We start from the raw sequence: 22,808 nt of genomic DNA on the forward strand, positions 1-22,808 counted from the left end.
CCGGGGTGGTCGAATGGCGAGCGGCAGGGGGAAAAAAACGCATCCGAGGTTGTGTGTCAGCATGTCGGACAGAAGCTTCGGTCGGGAGTTCGCTGGACGGGTGTGTGCGTTTCGTGGAAACGAGAGACCTGATCCAGAAACGCAGCAACAACAACAACAAACTTTTTTGAATGACAGCGCGAGCACCATGGCAACGAACAGTGTAAACAGGAAACGGCTCAACCAAGGGGTTGTCAAAAACTGGAAACATGCGTTCTTTAACACTGTTAATAATTCAAAAATTGTGTGGGATCCTTAAATGAAACCCAAAGGTCTTTTAGGTGGGCATTTAAATATAAGAAGCATTTTATCTAAATCTGAACAAATTACCCATCTGTTAACTAACTCAAACCTGGAATACCTTTGCCTATCTGAGACATGGCTGTACAAATATGCCCCTTCTGTGGCACTTAACATATCTGGCTATACAATGTTCAGAAAAGACAGAGAAGGAGCAAAAGGTGGTGGTGTTATGATATATGTAAAAGATAATCTCCAATGTGAGGAAATCAATTGGCTTTGTGATTATGAATTAGAATGCTTGGGTTTAAATGTCAGACTATCACCCCAAATGTCATTTACAATCATTGTGATTTATCGTCCCCCATCTTCGGATGGTACTTTTTATGATAGGTTTGAAAAGTTACTTAAAGAAAGTAACTTAAATAAAGAAACTGTTATTTTAGGGGATTTTAACATAAACTGGGAGGATACATCTTGTAGAAACAAACTTAAAAGAATAACTGACAAATTTGACCTTGTTCAAATGATAAATGGTCCCACAAGGATCACCACTTCAAGTAGTACTCAGATTGATCTAATATTTACCAACCGACCTGAAAGGATAATTAAAACCTCTAATATGTTAGCTGGCATTTCTGACCACAATTTGACACTTGTGGCCAGAAAACTCTCCAAAAAGAGATTTCAATTTTCTGCCAGAGAACATGAATTTATAGGAATACCAAGAAATAGAAGGGAAGGATTTAAAAATGCTGTAGAGCAAATTTACTGGGACAGAATATTACTGGGTACTGATCTTGAAAAGGACCGTGGATCTTTTGTAGGAACAATCGAGAAAACAGTTAAAGAATTCAGCACTAAACTTAAATGCAAACACAATAAAAATATACTACCCTGGATTAACTCTGACATACTAAAACTAATGAAAGAGAGAGATTTTGCGTAAAAAAAGTAATTAAGAGTAAATCGGCTAGTGATAGAAACATGTTTACAACATTAAGAAATAGAGTAGTTAAAAACATACGAAAAGCCAAAGCTGATTATTTCCTAACATTAATAGAAAAAGCAAAAGGGGATTCTAAAACAATCTGGAACCAACTAAAAAAAGTTGTTAGACAGGATACAAAAAACAAAAAGATGTTGGAAGTTATGATAGATGGGCATATCACAAATAACGCCTGCAAAATTGCAGAGGCCTTTAATAATTTTTTGATTAACTCAGTTTCAAATATGGTCCCATTGTGTCCATCAAAAATTTCTAACATGTGTTCTTTAAATAGTTCACAGCCAATTTCGCAGCCAAGTAATATCTCAGAATCTGATGCCTTACAGGCAATAAAATCTCTCAAATCCTTCAGAACTAAAGATACTTTTGGTATAGACTCTCTTATGTTGAAAGAACTTAGTTCTACACTATTAACCCCAATAACTAAACTTCTCAATCGTTCCATTTCTGAGGCAATATTTCCATGTGTATGGAAGTCATCTGCTGTCATTCCAATTTTTAAAAACGGGGATCATCAGTCACTTTCCAACTATAGGCCAATCAGTATTATTCCCACTGTGTCTAAAGTTGCAGAGAAACTCATTGCCAATCAATTAATTAAACATCTAAACACCACTACATTTTCTCTTCATCCAATGCAATTCGGTTTCAGATCTCAACACTCCACTGAGACTGCAAATTGTTTTCTCATAGAAAATATTAAACATCTACTGGATAAAGATGGTGTAGTTGGTGCTGTGTTTCTTGACCTGAAAAAAAGCTTTTGACACTGTAAATCATAAAATATTATTGTCCAAATTAACTAAATTTAATATGTCACCAGAGTCATTGAAGTGGTTTTAATCATATTTATCAAATCGATCACACTCAGTGAGAATTAAAGATTATCACTTATCCCGCTCTCTCTGCCCACGGGTGTACCTCAAGGTTCCATTTTGGGACCTTTATTATTTTCTCTCTACATAAATGACCTTCCTTCAGTCTGTCTAAATGCCCTGATTCAGATGTATGCAGATGATACAGTTATTTTTACACATGGTAAAAACACGACCCAAGTAGCAGAAAAACTTACACAAGCTATGGCTCATGTCTCAGAATGGTTAAACCAGTCTTGTTTAAAACTGAATGTAAGCAAAACTGTTACAATGTACTTTTCTAAAACAAACATAGTAAATAATCTAACAGACATCTACGTGGATGGGGACAAATTACAAATTGTATCTGATTTTAAATATCTTGGGGTCCAAATTGACTCTAAATTAACATTTAAATCACAAATTAAAAAGGTATGTAACCGTGTTAAATTCAATATAACTAATTTCCGGTTCATAAGGTCACATTTATCATTGCAGGCAGCTAAAATATTCATGCATTCAATGATTTTATCACATATAACCTACTGTCTAACAACCTGGTCACAAGCAAATAAAACAACACTAAAACCCATAGAGTCACTTTACAAACAGTCAATTAAAATACTGGATAAAAAGCCTCTAAGACATCATCATTGTAGCATTTTGCAAAAACATAAACTGTTAAGCTGGGAAAATGTCATTAAGTACTCAAACATTTGCCTGTTGTATAAAATCATTCATGGTCTGTCATCCCCACCTCTCAGTCAGTTTGTAAACATCAGGAACAGCACACACAGAGCAACACGAGGGACAGCCCGAGGAGACTGTATTGTCCCACTCCGGAAAAGTACCTTTGGTCAGGGTGCCTTTTCAGTTACAGCTGTCCATGGCAGTATCAGAGATATAACCTCATTTAATATATTCAAAAAACATTTAAAAACCTGGTTTATAGAGAATCAGGTGTGTCATCATTCTGATTAAATTGAAACTAGCATGTTTTTGATTGTGCCCACCATCTTAATGATCTGTTGTTTAAATGTGTTTCAACTACTTTTATCTCTATTATAAAATGTTGGTGTTTTAGCTTAATTTGTAAATATTCTCTTTTAACATCTATATGACCATGTCTATTTTAGTACTTTTTAAATGTTTGATAGATTGTATAATTTTTGTATTGTTTTTTCTAGGTTGTTAAGGGACAACAGATGAAAAATAGCCTTCGGGCTAATTCTGGTGCATTGGCAGAAATGCTAATTAATGTACACTGTCCCTGCCAAATAAACAAATAAATAAATAAAATAAATAGTAAACAGGAGATTCTGGGTTCAAATCCCAGCAATGCCTAATGTACAGGTTTCATGTTTGCTTTTTGTTAAGAGTAACGAGTGTTTACGCAGCGGGATGTTTAGCAGTCGGTTTCTTAACAAAACTCAAATCCTTAAGAACGCTGCTCGTTCAAGAGGGCTTTGGACGATGGCTTTATATAGCATAGTGTGGTAATGCCTAACCAATTGGACTTTAATATTTCAAGTCCAGACATTCCCACATGCAGCGCTACCGTTGTTAATTTTTTTATTTTTTCGAATTAAACAATTAGGCCGTGTCAAGGTCGTTTGGCGCTGTGGCTTAGTTGGTCAAAGTGCCTTTCTAGTAAACAGGAGATCCTGGGTTCGAATCCCAGCAGTGCCTTGTCTGCAGTTGGCTGTTCTTTCATGGGCCAGAGAGTACTAAAAAGTGCTTTCTGTGCAAAAGTGCTAGAGGAAGCAGAGCAGGCTCTGTGGCGCAATGGATAGTGTATTGGACTTCTAGGCTGTGAGCTGAGCCATCCAAAGGTTGTGGGTTTGAGTCCCACCAGAGTCGCAAGCATTGCTCTTTTTCTTCACTGACTTAAGGTGTGGTGCGTTTCTAACATTTTAGGCATCTGTCCATCCCGTTTTGCTTCTTTCTTTCATTGCGCAGTGCAGGCTCAGATACTAGGAGTACTCTACAATAAAGCCGATGACTTAATTGAGCTGTTTTAAATAAGGGAGATTAGAAAACAGTGTAGGGCCTAGTGGGCTTGAGGAATGACTCGTCGGCAACCTGTGGTTTTGGGGAAAAGTAACTGCCACCTATTGTTGAGATCACGCCTTTTGGATTTGTCGTACAAGAGCCTCTTTATGCATGTGCAAAGTAACTGAGTAGAAAGCACAGTAAATTTTGCTTCCCCCCCACTGTCTTAGATGAAACTGCGTTTGGAAGTATCGTATCAAGAGGTTTTTTCTTTTAGTGTTAAGACTAACGGCTGCCTCACACCGCAAGCATCAGCAGCACGTGAGCAGAGCACGAGTGTCTGCCTATTGTTGCAATTCAATTAGTTCATGCTTGTTTATAAAAGTAAGGCCTACTGTGTTTGTACATTTATTTTGAACATTTAATAAAAAAATTAAATAACATAAAAATTAGATCTAGTATATAACCCCAAATCATTTTTTCTTTTCTTTTAATTTTGAAAATGTTGGTGGTATACAGTTTCTTTTAAAGTGTGACTTTGAGATTAATAGACTCATATTAGGCTGTCTACATACACACACACCACTTACAGACAGTACACATTATAATCAGCGCACATGAGCAGTGCAATATGTATTGCATATAAATAATAATTTAAATGAACAAAAAGCTGAAGTGCTTTAGTAGTCTGTTGAGTTCTGGAAGCAGCATTTAAGCTAACAAATCACTCACATTCTCTTTCACAATAGCAACACTGGGTTTCCCATACACCGATTTATCTGTAGTAATGTGGGAGTTCTCACATGAACATATCTTTAAAGGTAACCAGTTGCATACAGAAATTAAATGGTCTTCATAAAAAAAAAACTTGTTCCTTTCTTAAATCAGTCCATCAAAATAAATGTCCAGTGTTCTGAAACCAAAGTCTTCATTTGTTACCCAAAACCACATAATAATCTGACACAAATCTGATCTGTTGCAACTGGGAAATGTCATTGTGTAGTCTGAACAGGGTTTAGGGAGTCTGCATCAGTCAGTCACTGTCAATACCTTATGGCGAGTTCACACCGCACGAGTTTAGCCGGACTTTCATTCGCCAACAGGTTTTATAAAGTGCAGACAAAAGCCCAAAACTTGGAGGCAAATCGGTGTTTGTTCACACGAGTGACAATAAAATAATATGAATGATTAAAAACACAATCTAAGGGTGTAGGACAGTTTCTCATCCCTAATCTTTCTATTTTTCTTTTTAGTGCCGACCATTTGAAGTGTGCAATGTGCATAAATATGGTTATTGGTTCATCATAAAGTTGAAACTCTTACAACCTGGTACTGCGCTGTGACCCATGATCTACACTACAAAAAAAAATCTTCACCCCGTCTTCAGTTATTGAGTTTAAATCTTCAGGTGTTCAAAGGGTTTCATTTTCAGTAACTTGATATGTATTCAAGAGTTCACACTTGTTTGGCATGCTGTCCCGGGAGATAGCTCCAAGCTCCGCTAGGCAAGGCCTCAATTTTGAGAACTCTGCTCTCCATTGTGAAGCTTCATGTGAGTGTTGAGGCTTCTTTTAGATTTAAAGCCTTTTCCACATTCACTGCATCTAAAACACTCTACTGAATGAGTCTTCATGTGGTTCTTAATGGAGTCTTTGCGTGTGAGACTCTTTCCACACTGATCACATGTGAACACTATGGTTCCAGTGTGAACATTCATGTGGTTCATGAGGCTAGATTTGGTTGTGAAGCTCCTTCCACACTGAGCACATGTAAATGGCTTCTCTCTGGTGTGACTTATCATGTGTTGTTTGAGTGTGCTTTTAAATCTGAAACTTTTACCACACTCTGTGCATGTGTAAGGTTTCTCTCCAGTGTGAATCCTCATGTGGATCTCAAGGTCTTGCTTTTGAGCAAAACTTTTCCCACACTGTGGGCAAGTAAAAATTCTGCCATCATCGTGAGCTCTAATGTGGGCTTCAAGGCTGCTATTTTGCTTAAAACTCTTTCCACACTGAATGCAAGAGTAAGGCTTTTCCACAGTGTGAATTCTCATGTGCGCTGCCAAGTTTGCTGATTGATAGAGGCTTTTTCCACACTGTAGGCATATGTACGGCCTCTCTCCAGTGTGAATTCTCATGTGCTGTGCAAAGTTTCCTGTAGTATAGAAGCGTTGTCCACACTGTTGGCATGTGTAGCATCTCTCTCCAGTGTGAGTTCTCATGTGGACTTTAAGGTAGCCATTTTGCTTAAAACTCTTTCCACACTGAGGGCAAGAGTAAGGCTTCTCCCCAGTGTGAACTCTCATGTGGACTTGAAGGTTGTGTTTTCGAGTGAAACAGTTTCCACACTGAACACAAGTAAAATTACATGCAGATTTGGATTTCCGAGGTCCTCCGCTTGATGAAGTCTTTTCAGTCAGTGTGGGTTTTTCATCAGTTGTTATTTCTTGGTGTTTCTCAAACTGTTTCTCTTCCGTTTTATTCCATTGAGTCTCTTCTTTCAGCAACATCAGATCTTAAAAAAAAAGTGAACTTTAACTGCTAGTGAGCATTAACTGGATGTTTTACCCAAAAATTAAAATGACCTTACCATTTACTCTCCGTCATGTGGTTTTAAACATTTCCTTTCTTCTGGAACATAAAGAAAGCGTTTTTATTTTATTTTAAATATTTTCTTTTGTGCTCAACAGAATTAAAAAAAAAACTAATAAAGGTTTAAAACCACACAAGGGAGAGTGTGATGAGGCATGATAGAATACAGGTCACAAAGAATATGGCAGAGCACTTATATGCAAAATGTAATTTATTGACAGTGTCCGTTCCTTATTACAGTCCATTCAAAACTGCTCATAAACCTGTACAAATTATATCCGTAAAAAAGATAGAAAAATAAAGAAACAAAAATCAAAACAAACAAACAAACTAGAAAATATATATTTACATGTAGAAATTACCGCTCCTTGCTGTTCAACCTTCCACAAAAACAGGTATAATACACTAGCACTATTTGCCTCCCACTGCAAAAGACCTCCTAAACAACCAACTGGTCTGACTATTAGAATAAATCCCTTCTATTACTGGCTTTTATACTAGATAAAATAATGCACCTTAATAGATGATCACATACATCACATTCAGATCATCTCCAGTATCATAACAGGTGTATTTAACAATATTATTATTATGTATTTTCTTATTTCGCTGGTTTTGTATTTCAATCTCTCCCCAAAAACAGGCAACATTAAGGCAATCCAGTCATCTGAGTGATCCCGCATGCGCGGTGTTGAGGTTTAGCGTTATCAAGCTTTCTAGGCAGCTACCGAAGTTTGCCAGTTGCTTTCGGTAACCTGGACTGCAACACCCCACAACAACGAAAGATGAGACCTGAAACTTGCAATAGTTCAATAAATATGTATGTGTAACCTATTTGGTGTCTGTGTGTGTATATTGGGAACATCTACAGATGTAGTGACGAGTGAATGAATGTGTGTGTGTGTGTTATATATGCAAAGATAATATTATCCCAACCTTTGTGTGCACCCAAGGGTTGGGAATGGCAGAATCATTGATGGTTATTAGACTGTGTGTAAATGAAATGATGTCCTGTAATGATCCTGAGAAAAATTAGTAAATGGTGAGGCAATTTTCATTTCTGGGTGAACTATGCCTTTAAAGCATGCGTCTCAAACTTGATTTCTTGAGTGCTCTGTGCTTGAGTGCTCTGTGCTCTGCACAGTTTTGCTACAACCCCAAACAAATACAGCTGATCCAACTAATCAAGGTCAGACTACTAGAGACTATTTTAGACATCCCAAGTCTCCAGGAAGTTCCAGGACTCTCCCACATATGCATAGGGACTCCGGAGTGCCCGCAAACAAAGTGCCGGTGGTCATCGGGAGAATCCTGCTCTGCCCCCCTCATATTCACTCGCATGCTTTCCTGCAAACACAGAAAGATGTAATTCAGCGCGTAACGAGGCTGAGCATTAAAACGACACGAACCGAAACCAAAACTTTTATAAGTGAGACTTTTCTTCCTTTCTTTTGTCGTTCTTTCTTGAGGTGTATTTTATTTTTCTATTTATTACTGATGACTGCTTTACAGCTTTCAGCATTGAATTGAATGATTAATTATATTATTTTGTTTGTTTTGTAGCAGAAATATTATTGATTAAATTGACACGCATATAAAAACAATAATACAAAATAAATATTTCTTACTGCAATGCTTCATTTGTGTTTGATGCAAACCATCAATTTATTTTTCATAAAGCAACAGTAGGACTTTATACAGCAGATAACTTACATTAAAGCACATTCAAGGCAGCATGATGATGAGAAATATAATCTATTATTAGTATTATTGTCATCATCGTCATCATTAATATTTTATAATTATTAGACATTCATTTTGGAATTATTGCAAAAATATTAAGTCATCACAGCATTAGTTAGATAGTTGTTTCTGGGTTTTGTTAGTCCCAATTGATGTTGTTTTCAAATACAATAAATACCTTAATATACAATTTGCAGCGGTGCTCATTCATTTTTGGTGGGTCCTAAATATTTCAGGTTGGGAGCACCGGTGCTACCAAGTAAGAAAGTTAATTTCGAGTCCTGCACAAGTCTCCAGTCTAGCTGGCACCCTACAGGCTTCAGTCTTGCCGGCTCCCCATAGACTCCTCTAGTCTGGCCAGCTGTCCTTGGGCCGCCTGCTTTTCTGTCCCAGGTCCATCCTCCCTGGGTCATCCCTCCTGCTCCGCCCTATATATAACTTAAAAACAGCAACTTCAGATTGTTTTCTTTGTTTTATTATAATCAACATAAAGCTGGAGCCCGAGGAGAGTGTGTTGAAAACAGTACAAGCACAACAACAATATTAATCATGAACACCTTACATTTATTAGAAGATTCTAAAGAAAATAATCACACAAACACACAATGCCTCAGTGATTTACACAACTGTTTCACAGATCACTAAACTATATCAGGGTGTCTCATGCAGCACTTTAAGTGGGGTTGCATAGTTTATTTGCTCTGATACCTGGCATCTTTTAGTTTTCACCAGCACATCAATATCAGGCATCACATTCTGAGTTGCAGCCAGCTTCAGGAAGTGCTCTGTAACATCCACCATGAATGAAAGGTCCTGCCTACATTCTACCAAATGAAACTCTAACACTGGTTTGTCCTTTCCTTCTATGAACTGTTCAGTTTCTTCTCGCAAACCAAAGAAGTCGCTTTGGATAAAAGCGTCTGCTAAATGTAAATGTAAAAAAACGCCTCAGCACAGCACCTCGGCTTAACTATCTTATGCTGCAACACAAGCTTGCGGCAATTCGTAACTATTTGATTTAGTGGATAATTCGTATAAATTAGTACAATCTAATTCATACAATTTAGTACGATTTGCTTATTAACCAATGAGGACTGGGTTTAGGGCTGGAGTTAGGTGACACACCTGATTTTTAAAATCTGACATTTTCATACAACTGAACTCGTATGAATCAGTCACTAAACTGACAAAACCTGAAATAGTTACGTTTCCTCGTGAGAATACTGACGTGTTGTACAGCAGGGCATAGATGTGGTCTTTCTCTTTGAGAAGGCTATCAAATTGAGACTGATTCAGGATCAGACGAAATGATCAGTTTGTGATTTGCTATTGTGCCATCTACTGGAACAGCAGTTTCTTTTATTGATAAATTGCAGCTCATTTTTATTCTTTACAGAATCATCTCACCGGCCAGATTAAACCCATTTGTGGGCCTGATACGCATGGACCGTACTTTTGACACCCCTGCACTAGACTAAACTCAACATTGGCTTTAATGAAGGTAAAGAAAATGATTAATGTGGTCACTGTAGAGTTAGAGAAATGGTAGAACGGTATATTATTGTAGAAAATATATGCAAGAGAGGAGGAAATTAATTAAATATTTAAATAATATTGGACATGAAGAGAAACATAATATAAATTAGAGATAAAGGTTAATAACGATAGATGGTGTATATGGACAAGGTGTATATATACAGTATATATTAATTTATTCATTTTCCTTCTGATTATTCCCTTATTTATCAGGGGTCGCCACAGTGGAATGAACTGCCAACTATTCCAGTATCCAGTAATCCATGTTTTACACAGCGGATGCCCTTCCAGGTGAAACCTAGTACTGGGAAACACCCACACACACTCACACTTAGACCTTAAGGTTAAATTAAGTGAAGCTGAAGTCAAAACTATAATAAAGATTCAGACAGAGAGTATAAGCCAGGGACACTGGGATATAAATGACTCAGGAAGACATCTGTGTACAATCCAATGGTGAATCTGTGAAGGAAGAGAAATGGGGAATAATCGGAGGGAGGAAATGGTCATAACCGCCTCAGAATAGCACATACAGGACTAAACAAGATACTGAGTTTATAGGGAAGCACACACATGACTTATACTCACATTGTAATCAGTGTGAAACATGTGCAGCATGTAATAACAGAATGTCAAGATTATCAATACAAAAGACAAATATTAAGAAAAGTATTTGTCAACATATGGAGGCTACAATAATTCCCCTTTATTTATTTAAGCAGCAATGTTTTCCCTTGGTTTTATAGTGTGGTTTGTTTTTCTCGTGTTTCTCTCCATGTCAGACTCCTGTACCGCACTCCAGTCCAGCAGGTGGCGGTAAAGCGCATTTAAGTTTGACAACCGCCAAAATACTGAAGAAGTTGACAAACCGAAAGCGTCAAAGAGCTCACATCGTGTTCCTGCTGCACAAGAGCGTCTGTACTTCTGCATGTGAGTTTAACACTTCTACATTAGGCTGATTTGTGGAGATGATGAAGGGTTTATATGTGTAAGCGTGTTTATAAGCGTGATTTATAGCACTGTCTGCTCCTGAAGCTCAAAGCAACACCGATTAAACACGTCCAAACACGGTCATTTGAACAATATAATGGGTTATTTTCTATCGCTTAAAAGTGTTTGTGCTCTTCTATATCAGGTTGACTCGAAAATTTCACATCATTTAGCACAAAATAAACTTTAAACAGTCAGGAAATCGAAAGTGAAAGCAGAGCTTCCGTTAACCGGAAGAGTGCCGATGATCCTTAAACTGCAATAACTGTCCCCATCATTTCTTCCTCAAGCAAATGTGTAAATTTTAGATCTGTTCAACATTAATGCTAATTGCATTGGCATATTTATCTGATGTTTTCCCAGCTTGCAGTAGTCGATCAAAAAGCTGTTTAGTTTCTTATGACTGTATGTACACTAGCAGTGGAATTTACTGCGATGTGAAGGGGCGCCCCCTGAAATCTTGCCTAGGGCGCCAAATGGTTGGGGCCGGGCCTGCTGGTAACGTTTCAATACTAACTAACTATTAATTAAGCAACTAAGCATAAATAAAATAATAAGTTAATAGCTGTCTAAAGCAGAAGTTATTGTGACAGACAAAGTCGTATCAAATGATCAAATCTGAAATATCTGAGGTGTCAGATGAGACTGTGGTAAAGTTGGTTTTATATTCGCACATTCGTTCAATGACAACTTGTGACACACTCCCTATAGTGTTTACCATGATACTTTGAATAATCGGTGTGAATATGATGTGAATATGATTTCAAAACAACCTTAGCACCATTAATTTGACTAAACTTAATGCTTATATGATTTCACAATTTAGCAAAGAACACTTCTTAATCAAGGAGAAATTCTGAAAGTGTGAAAATAAAACTAGCTTTACCTCAATTCAGATCATGGGTGTAACCAACTGCATAAATTTTAATCTAAATCATTATATACATATATATACATATATACATACATATATATATATATATATATATATATATATATATATATATATATATATATATATATTTCTGATGTGAAATGGCTGAAAGTCAGTTTGTGCTATCCCTCATCATGCGGTCTGTTTCAGTAAGGTGTTGTTTGTGGTGTCCCTCATCATGTGGTCTGTTTCAGTGCAGTGTTGTTAGTGAAGTGAGCATTGATTGCTATAAAGTGTGCTGTTCTTCATCTCAGTATATTGTCATCTCCAGGTGATGGTCAGCGGCTGATTGTTTGCTGAAAGCTCTGCTAATGTCTGCATTGGTGTTTTAGCTGCAGTATGGCAGAGGAGCGAGTAAAGGACTCTCTCTCAGAGAAACACAGGTATTGACTCTGTTTTTACACCATTATTTCAACACTTTCTCTGAAAAACAAAGACCAACAACAATGCACTTATTTGTGTTGCTATTGCCAGATCAAATGATGGACAAAGCTTCAGTTTACAGCTTCAGCAAATGTGTTTAGATCACTCTAGATCAGTGGTTCTCAAACTTTTTTCACCAAGTACCACCTTAGAAAAAAATCGTCTCTCCAAGTACCACCTTACGACGCTATTTTTTAACCAGTATTAAAAAATAGCGTTTTAAGCCTAATTAAGCAGCTACAGGTGTGCACAGTTTTAAAACGATGCAGATTAATTCCTATTAGTAAGAATATGTATTATTGTCAGTCACTTTAAACATTTGAAATAGTCTGAACATTAACTGTGCTTGCAGATAAAAAAAAAGTTTTAGTTAAAATGTGCTTTTAAAAGTTCATAAAAAAATGGCGTTGTTCTTAAAAAGTAAAAAGAAAACTGCTGTACTTAAATCTAAAGTATTCATAGTAGCCTATTCATCAAAAGCTGGAAATGCTGCTTGGACCTTATAAATATAGGCTATATGTCATATTCCTACACTTTCAGACTAATCTTGAAATAAATGTTAAAAGTACATGACAGGGTTCATACAGGCACAGCCTAATGAAAATCAATTCCAGCACCTATTTTTTTTTCAAGACTGACATGCTATGTATTGAAGACCTGAAATGTATTCTCAGCAACCCATAAAACATTGCATAGGAATAGATACAAATAAAAACCATTAATAATAATATTTATTAATCATATATTAATAGTATAATAAACCTGCACTAAGTTCTTGTGAAATCTTTTTTGTACTCAAGTAAAAATACTTTTAAACTGCTAAAATACATTTTTTTAGTAAATAATACTAATATTAGGTAAAAGTACAAATTACTCTTTTAAAAAGTACTAGATGGTTACTTTTGAAAAAAAAATCTGATTTTCATTATGAAATCACTTTTTTTTAAGTGTAAACCTAATTTAATGGTTTGATTGCTTACATCCCAAAGCTACATGTATAATTTGCACTAACAAAGGAAGTATAGTCAATTTTTCCTTTCATGACAATTAATCTTTTTCAATAGCACTGGTAAAACTACCAAATAATCTTTAAGGCCATAGAGACACTTATTGCCCATTTTTAAAAATATATATTTTTAAGCTTTGAAAGGTTAAATTAAAGTATATGGTAAAAAGATTTAAATTTAGCCTTTTATTTACATATTTTACACTATTTTCTTTACAATATGGCAAATTTGTTTCTTAAATAGCTGTACATCACATGTAGATTTTATTTTACACTTGATCTTAATCTAAAATAGAAACTTAAAAAAATACAAGTACACTGTCAGTAAAAAAAACAAACAAATGACTTCATTTTACTTGAGGTATTTGAAATATGACAACAATACATTTATCAAAGCAGTGCTTTAAGAGCCTTATTGTAAATTGTGATAAATAAACAATAAGTAGGCTAACAATGGATTGCTTTGACCTGTAATGCTTTAGGACAGATCAGAATACAGCTAAATGTATAAATCACACAAATACCTCATCCAGAAACATTTCCAGCATAATTATTTTGTCGTAAAGAAATAAAAAATGTTACACCTTTGCTAAAAGTAAGTTTCACTTTACAACACAGCCAAATAAGAAGACCATTAGCATTGTCATCGATCATGTATCAATCTATTTCTAAATATTTGATCACTTTGAATACTTTTGACTAAATTTAGTTAAGGAACAAAGATAAATAATGTATACTTTAATAGTGGAAAGATCGCGATTGTATTCAATCTGAGCACACATGCGATCCTGAGAGGACTTGCAGTTCATTTGAAAAAAGCCTATTTAAGAGCTCGCATATCTGTTTTAGCGATTTGTGTACATGAATGCGCTGTCGTGTTAAAATAAAGCACTCGCCTCATTTGCAGAAATGAGTTATTGTGCTATACCTCCATTCCCGCGCCGCCATTCAGAATGTATTTAGAGGAGTGACAGGTCAGAGGCGAGTCGACTGGCTGTCGGAGAGCGAAACGTGTATGAAGATCATCAAATAGGCAGGAAATATGTCCGCGGTTTAATTACTCTGCTAGACATCTCTGTAGTGAAAACATCCGAGAAGCATTATTCCAACAAAACATTTGTTTTTAAGTTGTTTTTTCTGTCTCTGCAACACAGACAGCTTTTGTCCCGCCCTTACGTTTCACGCAACTAGACAAGGTCGACTGTGATTGGCCACTTTTCATGTCAGTCAAATCACGCTTCAGATTCAATTCTTAAACTTCGGAAACTGATTTTCAGCAGCTTATGACACAATGCACTAAAATAAACATTCTAAGCACAGCGTTGTGATCGTACGCTTCACAAAACAGCCAATGCTGATCACATCAATGTTATATTATGCATTAAAGGATTAAAAGTGTTAATTGTTTCTTTCATTATTCAGCGATTCCTCCGCGTACCACTAGGAGGAAGCCCGCGTACCACTAGTGGTACGCGTACCACAGTTTGAGAACCACTGCTCTAGATTACAGACAGCTTTACCAGAGCCCAATGTGTGTCAAGTGTAGGGCCAGACAGAATCTGCAGGCGTTTTTTGCTATTTCTGTGGAGAATTTTGGTAAAAAATCTGTGGATTTCTGCGGAATGATTTTGGGAGTATCATGACTAAAACTTTAATATGTGAAATAAAAATAAAATAATATCTTTTAAACTTTTATTTAAATGCAAATCCAATAAGATTCACTTTATTTGGTAAACAAAGCAAGTGTCTCATATAATATCTCTACTAAAAGACTGAAAATATGACTGTACAAACTGCATTGTGCATAAATCAGATAAACATTTTCATATTAGTCAATGATATTACTTTAATTAATTAATTAATTAATCTGTGGAATTCTGCGTGCACAGATTCCGTGTGGGCCTAGTCATGTGTCTGTTTACCCATGATATCTGTGTAGCAGACCTGATCAGACAGACTTTCAGCCAACTATTAGTTTGTGCTGAATTAAACTACACAAACTCAATAAACTCTTAAAAGTGTCTCCTGCAGTTTATTCATCTGGTGTGATTGTGTGTTCAGTGTGAGATCAGGATCATGTGTGTCCAGCTCTGTGTCTCTGAAGAGTGACCAGTCTAAAGAAAATCCTCTACCAAACTTCAGAGAGAAAAGACCATCATCTGCCAAAAGGTATGAATGATTTTTTTTTTTTAAATCACGTGTCATTCAATCTTCTAAAAACACATTTTTTTTAACAATAAATAAAGTACCACAAATTCATAAAACTATTATTATCACCCCTTAGACCAGGGATGGGCAAACTTGATCCTCGAGGGCTGGTGTCCCTGCAGAGTTTTGTTCCAACACTAGTCAAACACACCTGAACAAACTAATCAGTGTCTTCAAGATCACTTAATCTCTATAGGGAGGTCTGTTTGAATAGGGTTGGAGCTAAACTATGCAGGACACTGGCCCTCCTGGATCAAGTTTGCCCACACCTGCCTTAGACAGTTTGTAAGGTAATTAATATTTAATGTTTTATGTTAATGCATTAGTCTAATGAAGCTGATCTTACACCAAAACCCCCGTTAACCAGGTTTCCAACTATTTATAGACCTATTTAAGACCTTTTTTAATATAGACTAATATTAATATAATGACAAATGGCACTTCAATTGTTGCTTTATTAAACTATAAAGAAAAATAAAATAAAATACAAGCTAACTTTATTGTTATTTTTAGACATCCAAAACGTAAACATTAATTTCTAGTTCATAAGAAATAACCTTCTTGCAATACACAAGTGTTTCAGGTAGTGCAGCTCATCCTGGATGACTCTTCAATGTGAACTGTGGCAAGAATCATATCGATCCTACCATCAATAACGTTCTGCTGCCTGCAACATCCTCCAGCATGATTGGTGTGATGTGGGGTGGCATTTCTGATGCAGATGTAGTGTTCGCCAGAGGTAGCCTTAGGTACCGAGATTAGATCCACAGACCCCTTGTAAGACCATATACCTGTGCTGTCGGGCTCTTCCTAAAGCAAGACAACGCTAGACTTCATGTGGCTGGAGTGCTATCGGTTCTTGCAAGACTAAAGCGTTGATTCTATGGACTGGCCCGCTTGTACCCAAGACCCTGAATTCAATTGAGCACATCTGGGACATCAAATCTCGTTCCATTCACCAAAGCCACATTGAACCACAGACTGTCCAGGATTTGGCAGATGCTCTAGTCCAGGTCTGGGAGGAGATCACTCAGGAGATCATCCACCACCTAATCAGGAGGATGCCCAGAAATTGTAGGCATGTGGAGGCCACACACTCTACTGAGCCCCATTTTGACTTGTGTCAAGGGCATTGCATCAAAGTTAGATCAGCCTGTAGTGTGTTTTTCCTCTTCAATTTTGAGTGTGAATCCAAATCCAGACCTCCATGGGTTAATAAATCGGATTTACATTGATAATTTCTATGCGATTTTGTTTTCAGCACATTCAGCTATGTAAAGAACAAAGTATTTAATAAGAATAGTTCATTCCTTCAGATCTAGGATGTTATTTTAGTGAGCAGTGTATTACTGCAATGACAAATGACAGACTTTTTTGTTTGTTAAACTATAGAACAAATAAAAAACACACAGGCTTGTTTAGTTATTATTTTTTTGACATCCAAAAAGTAAAATTCGGCATGATTAGGGACATTTATGAGCAAATATTAAACATTGAGAGTGATACAAGTAATGCTTCTTTAACTACAGTGAACACTTAAACTAATCTAACACACATTCAGCTGCTATAGGAAGAGGCAACACAAGTGAAGAATAAAGGTTTAACCTTAGCTAATTGAGCTCATAGGAAATTATGAATGAATGCAGCAGATTATGAGGCTCCTTTTCCTCTGGTGTGTTTGTCTTCAGTGTGAGATCAGGATCATGTGTGATAAATTATAATATATATATATATATACAACAGTTCTGCCTGGTTCTTGAACCTGATTGGCTGATAGCCGTAACTGCAATAACAGCACTGGTCCAGCTTCACCCTTCTGTATTACTCCACCCACATACACTAACAAGCAGAGGACCATCTACAGTTTGACAAATATTCCTGCTGTTATTTAGTGGAGAATGTAGTTGTTTAGATTGCAACAATGCAGTTTATTTATAAGGATAGTGCCTATTTTTAAATATTTATAATTTCTGACAGTACATCAGCGGCCATTAGCCTGCCATACTGAGCTGACCAAAGACGATTGACATTGTCTGTCCTTAAGATGGTGACAGTGACTGCATAATACGCCCTTAAAACAGGGGCCACCAAACTTGTTCCTGGCAGCACGATGTCCTGCAGATTTTAGCTTCAACCCTAATCTAACACACCTGAACAAGCTAATCAAGCTCTTACTAGGTATAATTGAAACTTCCAGGCAGGTGTTTTGAAGAAAGTTGGAGCTAAAGTTAGCAGGATACCAGCCCTCCGACTTTGGACATCCCTGCCTTAAAATATTAAAACACCCAAATTTCTAACTAAAGCTGATCAAATCAGTATTAAACTGGTAAGCATACCTGCCAACACTCCCATTTTTCCCAGGAGTCTCCCGTATTTCAGACCAATCTCCCGCAACCCTCCCGTTTGTTTTTCTCCCAGAAAACTCCTGTAATTTCACCCCACTCCCTTTTTTGGTACAGTCTGTAACACCCCCAGGTCTTTAACTTTGGTACAGTATCCGATCGCAGCGGCCACACAAAATCCAATGCATGATACAGTTACTAACACCAGAGTATGGTTACTTTCCTATCCCAGTTCTCAACAGTGTTATTCAGAGACCTCAACTCAACCCTGTTGTATAAACGCAATATCACACTCATAACAGTGCAATATGGCTGTATATCAGCACTGGTGGGACACGAACGCACGCCTCTCACCAGTGCCGATATACAGCCATATCACACTGCTATGAATGTGATATCGCTTATATATATATATATATATATATATATATATATATATATATATATATATATATATATATATATATATATATATATATATATATATATATAATTCAGCCCCCCTGAATTATTAGGACCCCTTTATTTTTTTCCCCAATTTCTGTTTAACAGAGGAAAGGTTGTTTCAGCACATTTCTAAGCATAATAGTTTTAATTACTCATTTCTAATAACTGATTTATTTTAGCTTTGCCATGATGACAGTAGGGCGAAGCAGTGGCGCAGTAGGTAGTGCTGTCGCCTCACAGCAAGAGGGTCGCTGGGTCGCTGGTTCGAGCCTCGGCCCAGTTGGCGTTTCTGTGTGGAGTTTGCAGGTTCTCCCTGCGTTCTCGTGGCTTTCCTCCGGGTGCTCTGGTTTCCCCCACAGTCCAAAGACATGCAGTATAGGTGAATTGGGTAGGCTAAATTGTCCGTAGTGTATAAAGTGTGTGAATGTGTGTGTGGATGTTTCCCAGAGATAGGTTGCGGCTGGAGGTTCATTCCGCTGTGGCGACCCTGGAGTAATAAAGGGACTAAGCTGACAAGAAAATGAATGAATGAATGATGACATTAAGTAATATTAGACTAGATATTCTTCAAGACACTTCTATACAGCTTAAAATGACATTTAAGGGCTGAACTGGGTTAATTAGGTTAACTAGGCAGGTTAGGAGAATTAGTAGGCCCACACGGAATCTGCGCCAGGCAGAATTCCGCAGTTTTTTAGCCCATCATTATTTCTGTTTATTTACTTGAGTAAATGTGTATGGTCTAGAGTAACCTAATAAAAATGTTTTGTTGGACACTGCACACTAGTCTACACTATCATCAATATTATAATTTATTATATTCATTATTACTAAAATGAAACAATACAATTGATAACACGCAAAACCCTTTTTAATGTTTGCTTTCATTTTGACATCGCTAACAATAAGAAACATCCCAGCAGCAGTCTCAAGTTAGGACACTTAAAAATGCCTTTTGAGTCTGAAGATGACCAGCCTGCGAAGTCAAGTTTACAGTGTCATAAATGAAATGTGTATAGTGCATGAGTGAAGGAGATTTGCCGCATTAACCTCTCATATGCACTGCGTGTAGGCTGAATGATAATCTTTAAAAATAGATATGCAATACAAAACTTTATACATTTATGTTTTTTAAAATAAAACAGAAAGAAATCAGGAAAGTAAAATATAATTTAAACCACTGGTCTGGCGCTGATACTTTATTGTTTGTAGCGAGAAGAGAAAAAAAAGCAGATAAAAACCTGCCTGGGGAGACGGCATGGATTATCTGTTCTTCAAAAAAGATCGTAGACATGACATTGTGAAGGCGTTAATCATAACGCAGTTCGTGTTTATAATCATTAATATTAACTAATATTTATTGCATATTATTAGCTCTTCTCTCTCTAGACTTGTTCTTGTCGACGCAATAGGTTTATTGATTGGGTGAATCCGATTATGAAGAATGATTTTGTGATATTTATATATATAATGATATTTATCTTTTTTTTTTTTTAAGTAGACGGAACATATTCACGGGCAAAAAAAGTTTCCTCCCTTACCACCAAGAAATAAAGTAGCCTACCTAAGTTAATTGACCTTTTATGTAAAAATTAAGGAATAACTTATAACTTAATTAAATATTAATTAATAAAACATTCGTATAAACGTACATGTTTATTTTTGAACTTTCATTAATAAAACAACACAAAACTGCTTATAAATATTGTAGTTAAATATTAAATAACTGCTTGAAACTGTATAATAATAATTAATTGTTACATATTTAAGAACTTAACAAATAGCCTAAATGGCACTTTACTAATCCGTAATAGTATAAATAGCAATAATTATAAGTCTCCCATTGCAACAACCTCCCCACTCCAGTGTTGGAATGAGACGCGCTCGCACGCACATCGAAGCCATGCAGTATTTACATAAATAAACATGATCACTTCATAAACAATTTAAATAATAACCTTTTATATTAAATCTTGAATTTAAAATGCATTTAGCAGTTTTATATACACTATTATTTTTAAGATGAGCTTATAAATTGTTAGAAACTGTTACAAAACAAAGTCACACTTTATTTGTGCCTCAGATTCACTGTCAAAAATAAATAAGCACTAAATATAAATGCATGTATATAAAATAAAGATGTCACTCTGTAAAAAGGTATTTATTTTAATTTAACAGCTGAAATGCAGAACAGACTTTGATTTTAACTTAAACTGGGAAAAATGCTTTAGAAAAAGCCACAATAAAAAAAGCAAACCAGTTTACAGCAGGAAAAATGTTTTCATTATTAAAAAAACATAACAATGAAAACAAAACTTTTTCATATTATAATGAATTGAAATTATTTGTTGTAGATATTTTGGTCAGTTTTAATGCATTAATGCAGGCAATTTAAAGCTGGACCGACTGACGCAGTAGACATGATGCATGTCGCGTTTGTTTAATTTATTATGTATGCGAAAACTTACTTGTAAACCAAATATGTTGCCGGATTCTTTCATGGGCATGAGAGATAAAGTGCTTATGAAGTGCTTCGTCGGCCTCTGGTCGTTAACCGATGCATACATTTCATACATTTTTGAAACATGTATTCTGAGGACACATGAACACTATCATCTACCACAACCATCTACTCATCCTCAAATGGGAGAGGTGTTATACAAATCATATGCAATTTAAGTTTATAGAAGTTATACATTAAAACTCCCTTAAAATAAATTTTAGTACTGCCTTAGTGAACTTGAACAAATATATTAATATCCATTAATTTTCCCTAGTTGTAATAGTATTTTTTTTTTCAAAAGTTTGCTTTAAATGCTTTAAAAATAAGTAAAATCTCTGTAGACTGGAAATATATACTGTATATAATTTACTTTAAAAATGTGCTCAATACATCATAGATTAACTGTATTTAACAAATATTATATTAAGCTTATTTTTTTAATCAACTATGGGGTGCGGCTATAGGGGGCCTACAAGCCATAGTGCCCAGTGGCCTCTGAATTATTAATCCAGGCCTGATGGGAAATTTAAATTTCTAACGCGGATGTTAGGACTCAACATTATGTAGTCAGCAATAGTAATTTCAGTCAGTTAAAATATCACCATGGTCTGAAAAATGTCTTACAGTAAAGTTTTATTTACTGTAAACCCAACTGAATCATGATTCCCTTACTTAAATTCCATTACGATTGTCTGTTATGAAACAAACTTACGTTTTTCACCATATCCTCTTATTTAAGCCCTCGGTTTACCCGCGCTGCAGCTGTTCCAAGTTCAGTTCAGTGATACAGCAGGCTGTTCTGTTTGTGTTTGGTTCACTGAATCGCGCATGCACAATATTATTGGTTTACCCAGGCCCGAATTGGCTAATCGGGAGGACTGGGAGAATTCCCGGTGGGCCGGTCCGTGTTTTGGCCGCAAGGGCCGGTGTCCCTAGCTCCAGAATCTGTTGCTCTCAGCAGTCACACTTTTTAAATTAATTTATTTTGTTACTTGACCACAGTCTTCTTATACATTATTTTACCAGGTCTGCTCTTTTTATCTATTTTCTTGCAGCCTCGTGGGCATGATGCAGCCTGCAGGTTACCTCTTGATGTACAGCTGTTGTGGTCCAGCGGTTAGCACGTTAGGTTATGAAGCCACCGACCCGGGTTTGATCCTTGTCTGAGTGTTTTATTTTTTTCATTTTTATTGTTAAGACATATAATACTGTTACTGTTATTCAACATTTGAAATTCTAAAGCAGCTGTTTTCTCAAAAGACGTGATAGTGTAATTAGAAACTGAATTGGAAATGACCTTATTTTAATATAGATATCGATTAATATAAATATTTACAGTTTTTATTTTAGTTAACGACAATTATTTTACATTTTAGTTTTCGTTTTTTCGTTAGTTTTCGTTTACTATAATAACCTTGGTTTGGCTGACCATATATAGATGTTAGAATTAAAGGGGCCGACATGTTGACCTTCGGCCGACATCGGCCCAACATATGTGTGCTGTCTGGGGATATTATATTTACTCTCTGTTAGTTGTGTTTTTAATCTGTCAGACTATTTAACACAAACAGCCAGCAAGATTTTGCACAATCATCATGAAAAGTATTATGAAGTGCTGTTTAAACAGTGTTTTAATGATGAAATGTTGAGTAAATCTGGTGTGTTGACTCCAGTGTGTGCAGCGCTGAACGTTCGAGGTTACAGAAGTAACCCTTCGTTCCCCGAGGAGGGGAACGGAAGTGCTATTAAGTGGATTTGATCTTTGTGAAAATCCACGAATGGAAGGATTCAGTTCAGAAGCTGCTTGTCTGAAAGAGTAATGAACGGGCCAATGAATGCAATGAATTGGCAGCGTAAGCTTCCACAGGTGTGCTTCATTGCCAATTATCCCAGCATATAAGCACACCTGAAGTGAGCAAACGCCATCCTTTTAAGCTGAAGAGACTTTCAA

At 36.3% G+C, this 22,808-nt stretch overlaps 3 protein-coding genes, 1 long non-coding RNA gene and 2 other non-coding genes across 8 annotated transcripts in view; 4 read left to right on the forward strand and 2 right to left on the reverse strand.

The window, feature by feature from the left end:
* Window positions 1-22,808, forward strand: part of si:ch73-110p20.1 — a 592,105-nt gene that overhangs the window by 209,424 nt on the left and 359,873 nt on the right.
* Window positions 1-22,808, reverse strand: part of LOC100535035 (uncharacterized) — a 304,783-nt gene that overhangs the window by 139,128 nt on the left and 142,847 nt on the right. The gene's annotated exons all lie outside the window — the stretch shown is intronic.
* trnat-agu (transfer RNA threonine (anticodon AGU)) lies at window positions 3,758-3,831 on the forward strand. Its single transcript has one exon. It is a non-coding gene; the product is annotated as a tRNA-Thr (tRNA).
* Window positions 3,914-4,002, forward strand: trnar-ucu (transfer RNA arginine (anticodon UCU)). The gene is given in 2 exon segments: window positions 3,914-3,950; window positions 3,967-4,002. It is a non-coding gene; the product is annotated as a tRNA-Arg (tRNA).
* LOC137489462 (uncharacterized) overlaps window positions 4,471-22,808 on the reverse strand; it is a 243,196-nt gene continuing 224,858 nt past the window's right edge. For 2 of the 3 annotated variants that reach the window (XM_073948499.1, XM_073948498.1), the window contains exon 3: window positions 4,471-6,648. In XM_073948499.1, coding sequence (XP_073804600.1) covers window positions 5,648-6,648 — 1,001 coding nt within the window. In that variant the 3' untranslated portion in view covers window positions 4,471-5,647. Of the gene's footprint in view, window positions 6,649-6,723; window positions 7,262-22,808 lie in introns of those variants that run through there. The other variant, XM_003198512.7, reaches the window with a different exon arrangement.
* The window catches only part of LOC103910803 (NACHT, LRR and PYD domains-containing protein 3-like), a 44,806-nt gene continuing 32,855 nt past the window's right edge, over window positions 10,858-22,808 (forward strand). Inside the window, exons 1-3 of the mRNA XM_073948226.1 lie at window positions 10,858-10,934; window positions 12,200-12,311; window positions 15,419-15,526. Coding sequence (XP_073804327.1) covers window positions 12,268-12,311; window positions 15,419-15,526 — 152 coding nt within the window. The 5' untranslated portion in view covers window positions 10,858-10,934; window positions 12,200-12,267. The remainder of the gene's footprint in view (window positions 10,935-12,199; window positions 12,312-15,418; window positions 15,527-22,808) is intronic.

Source organism: Danio rerio, chromosome 4 (genome assembly GCF_049306965.1).
Source record: "Danio rerio strain Tuebingen ecotype United States chromosome 4, GRCz12tu, whole genome shotgun sequence".
NCBI lineage: Eukaryota > Metazoa > Chordata > Actinopteri > Cypriniformes > Danionidae > Danio > Danio rerio.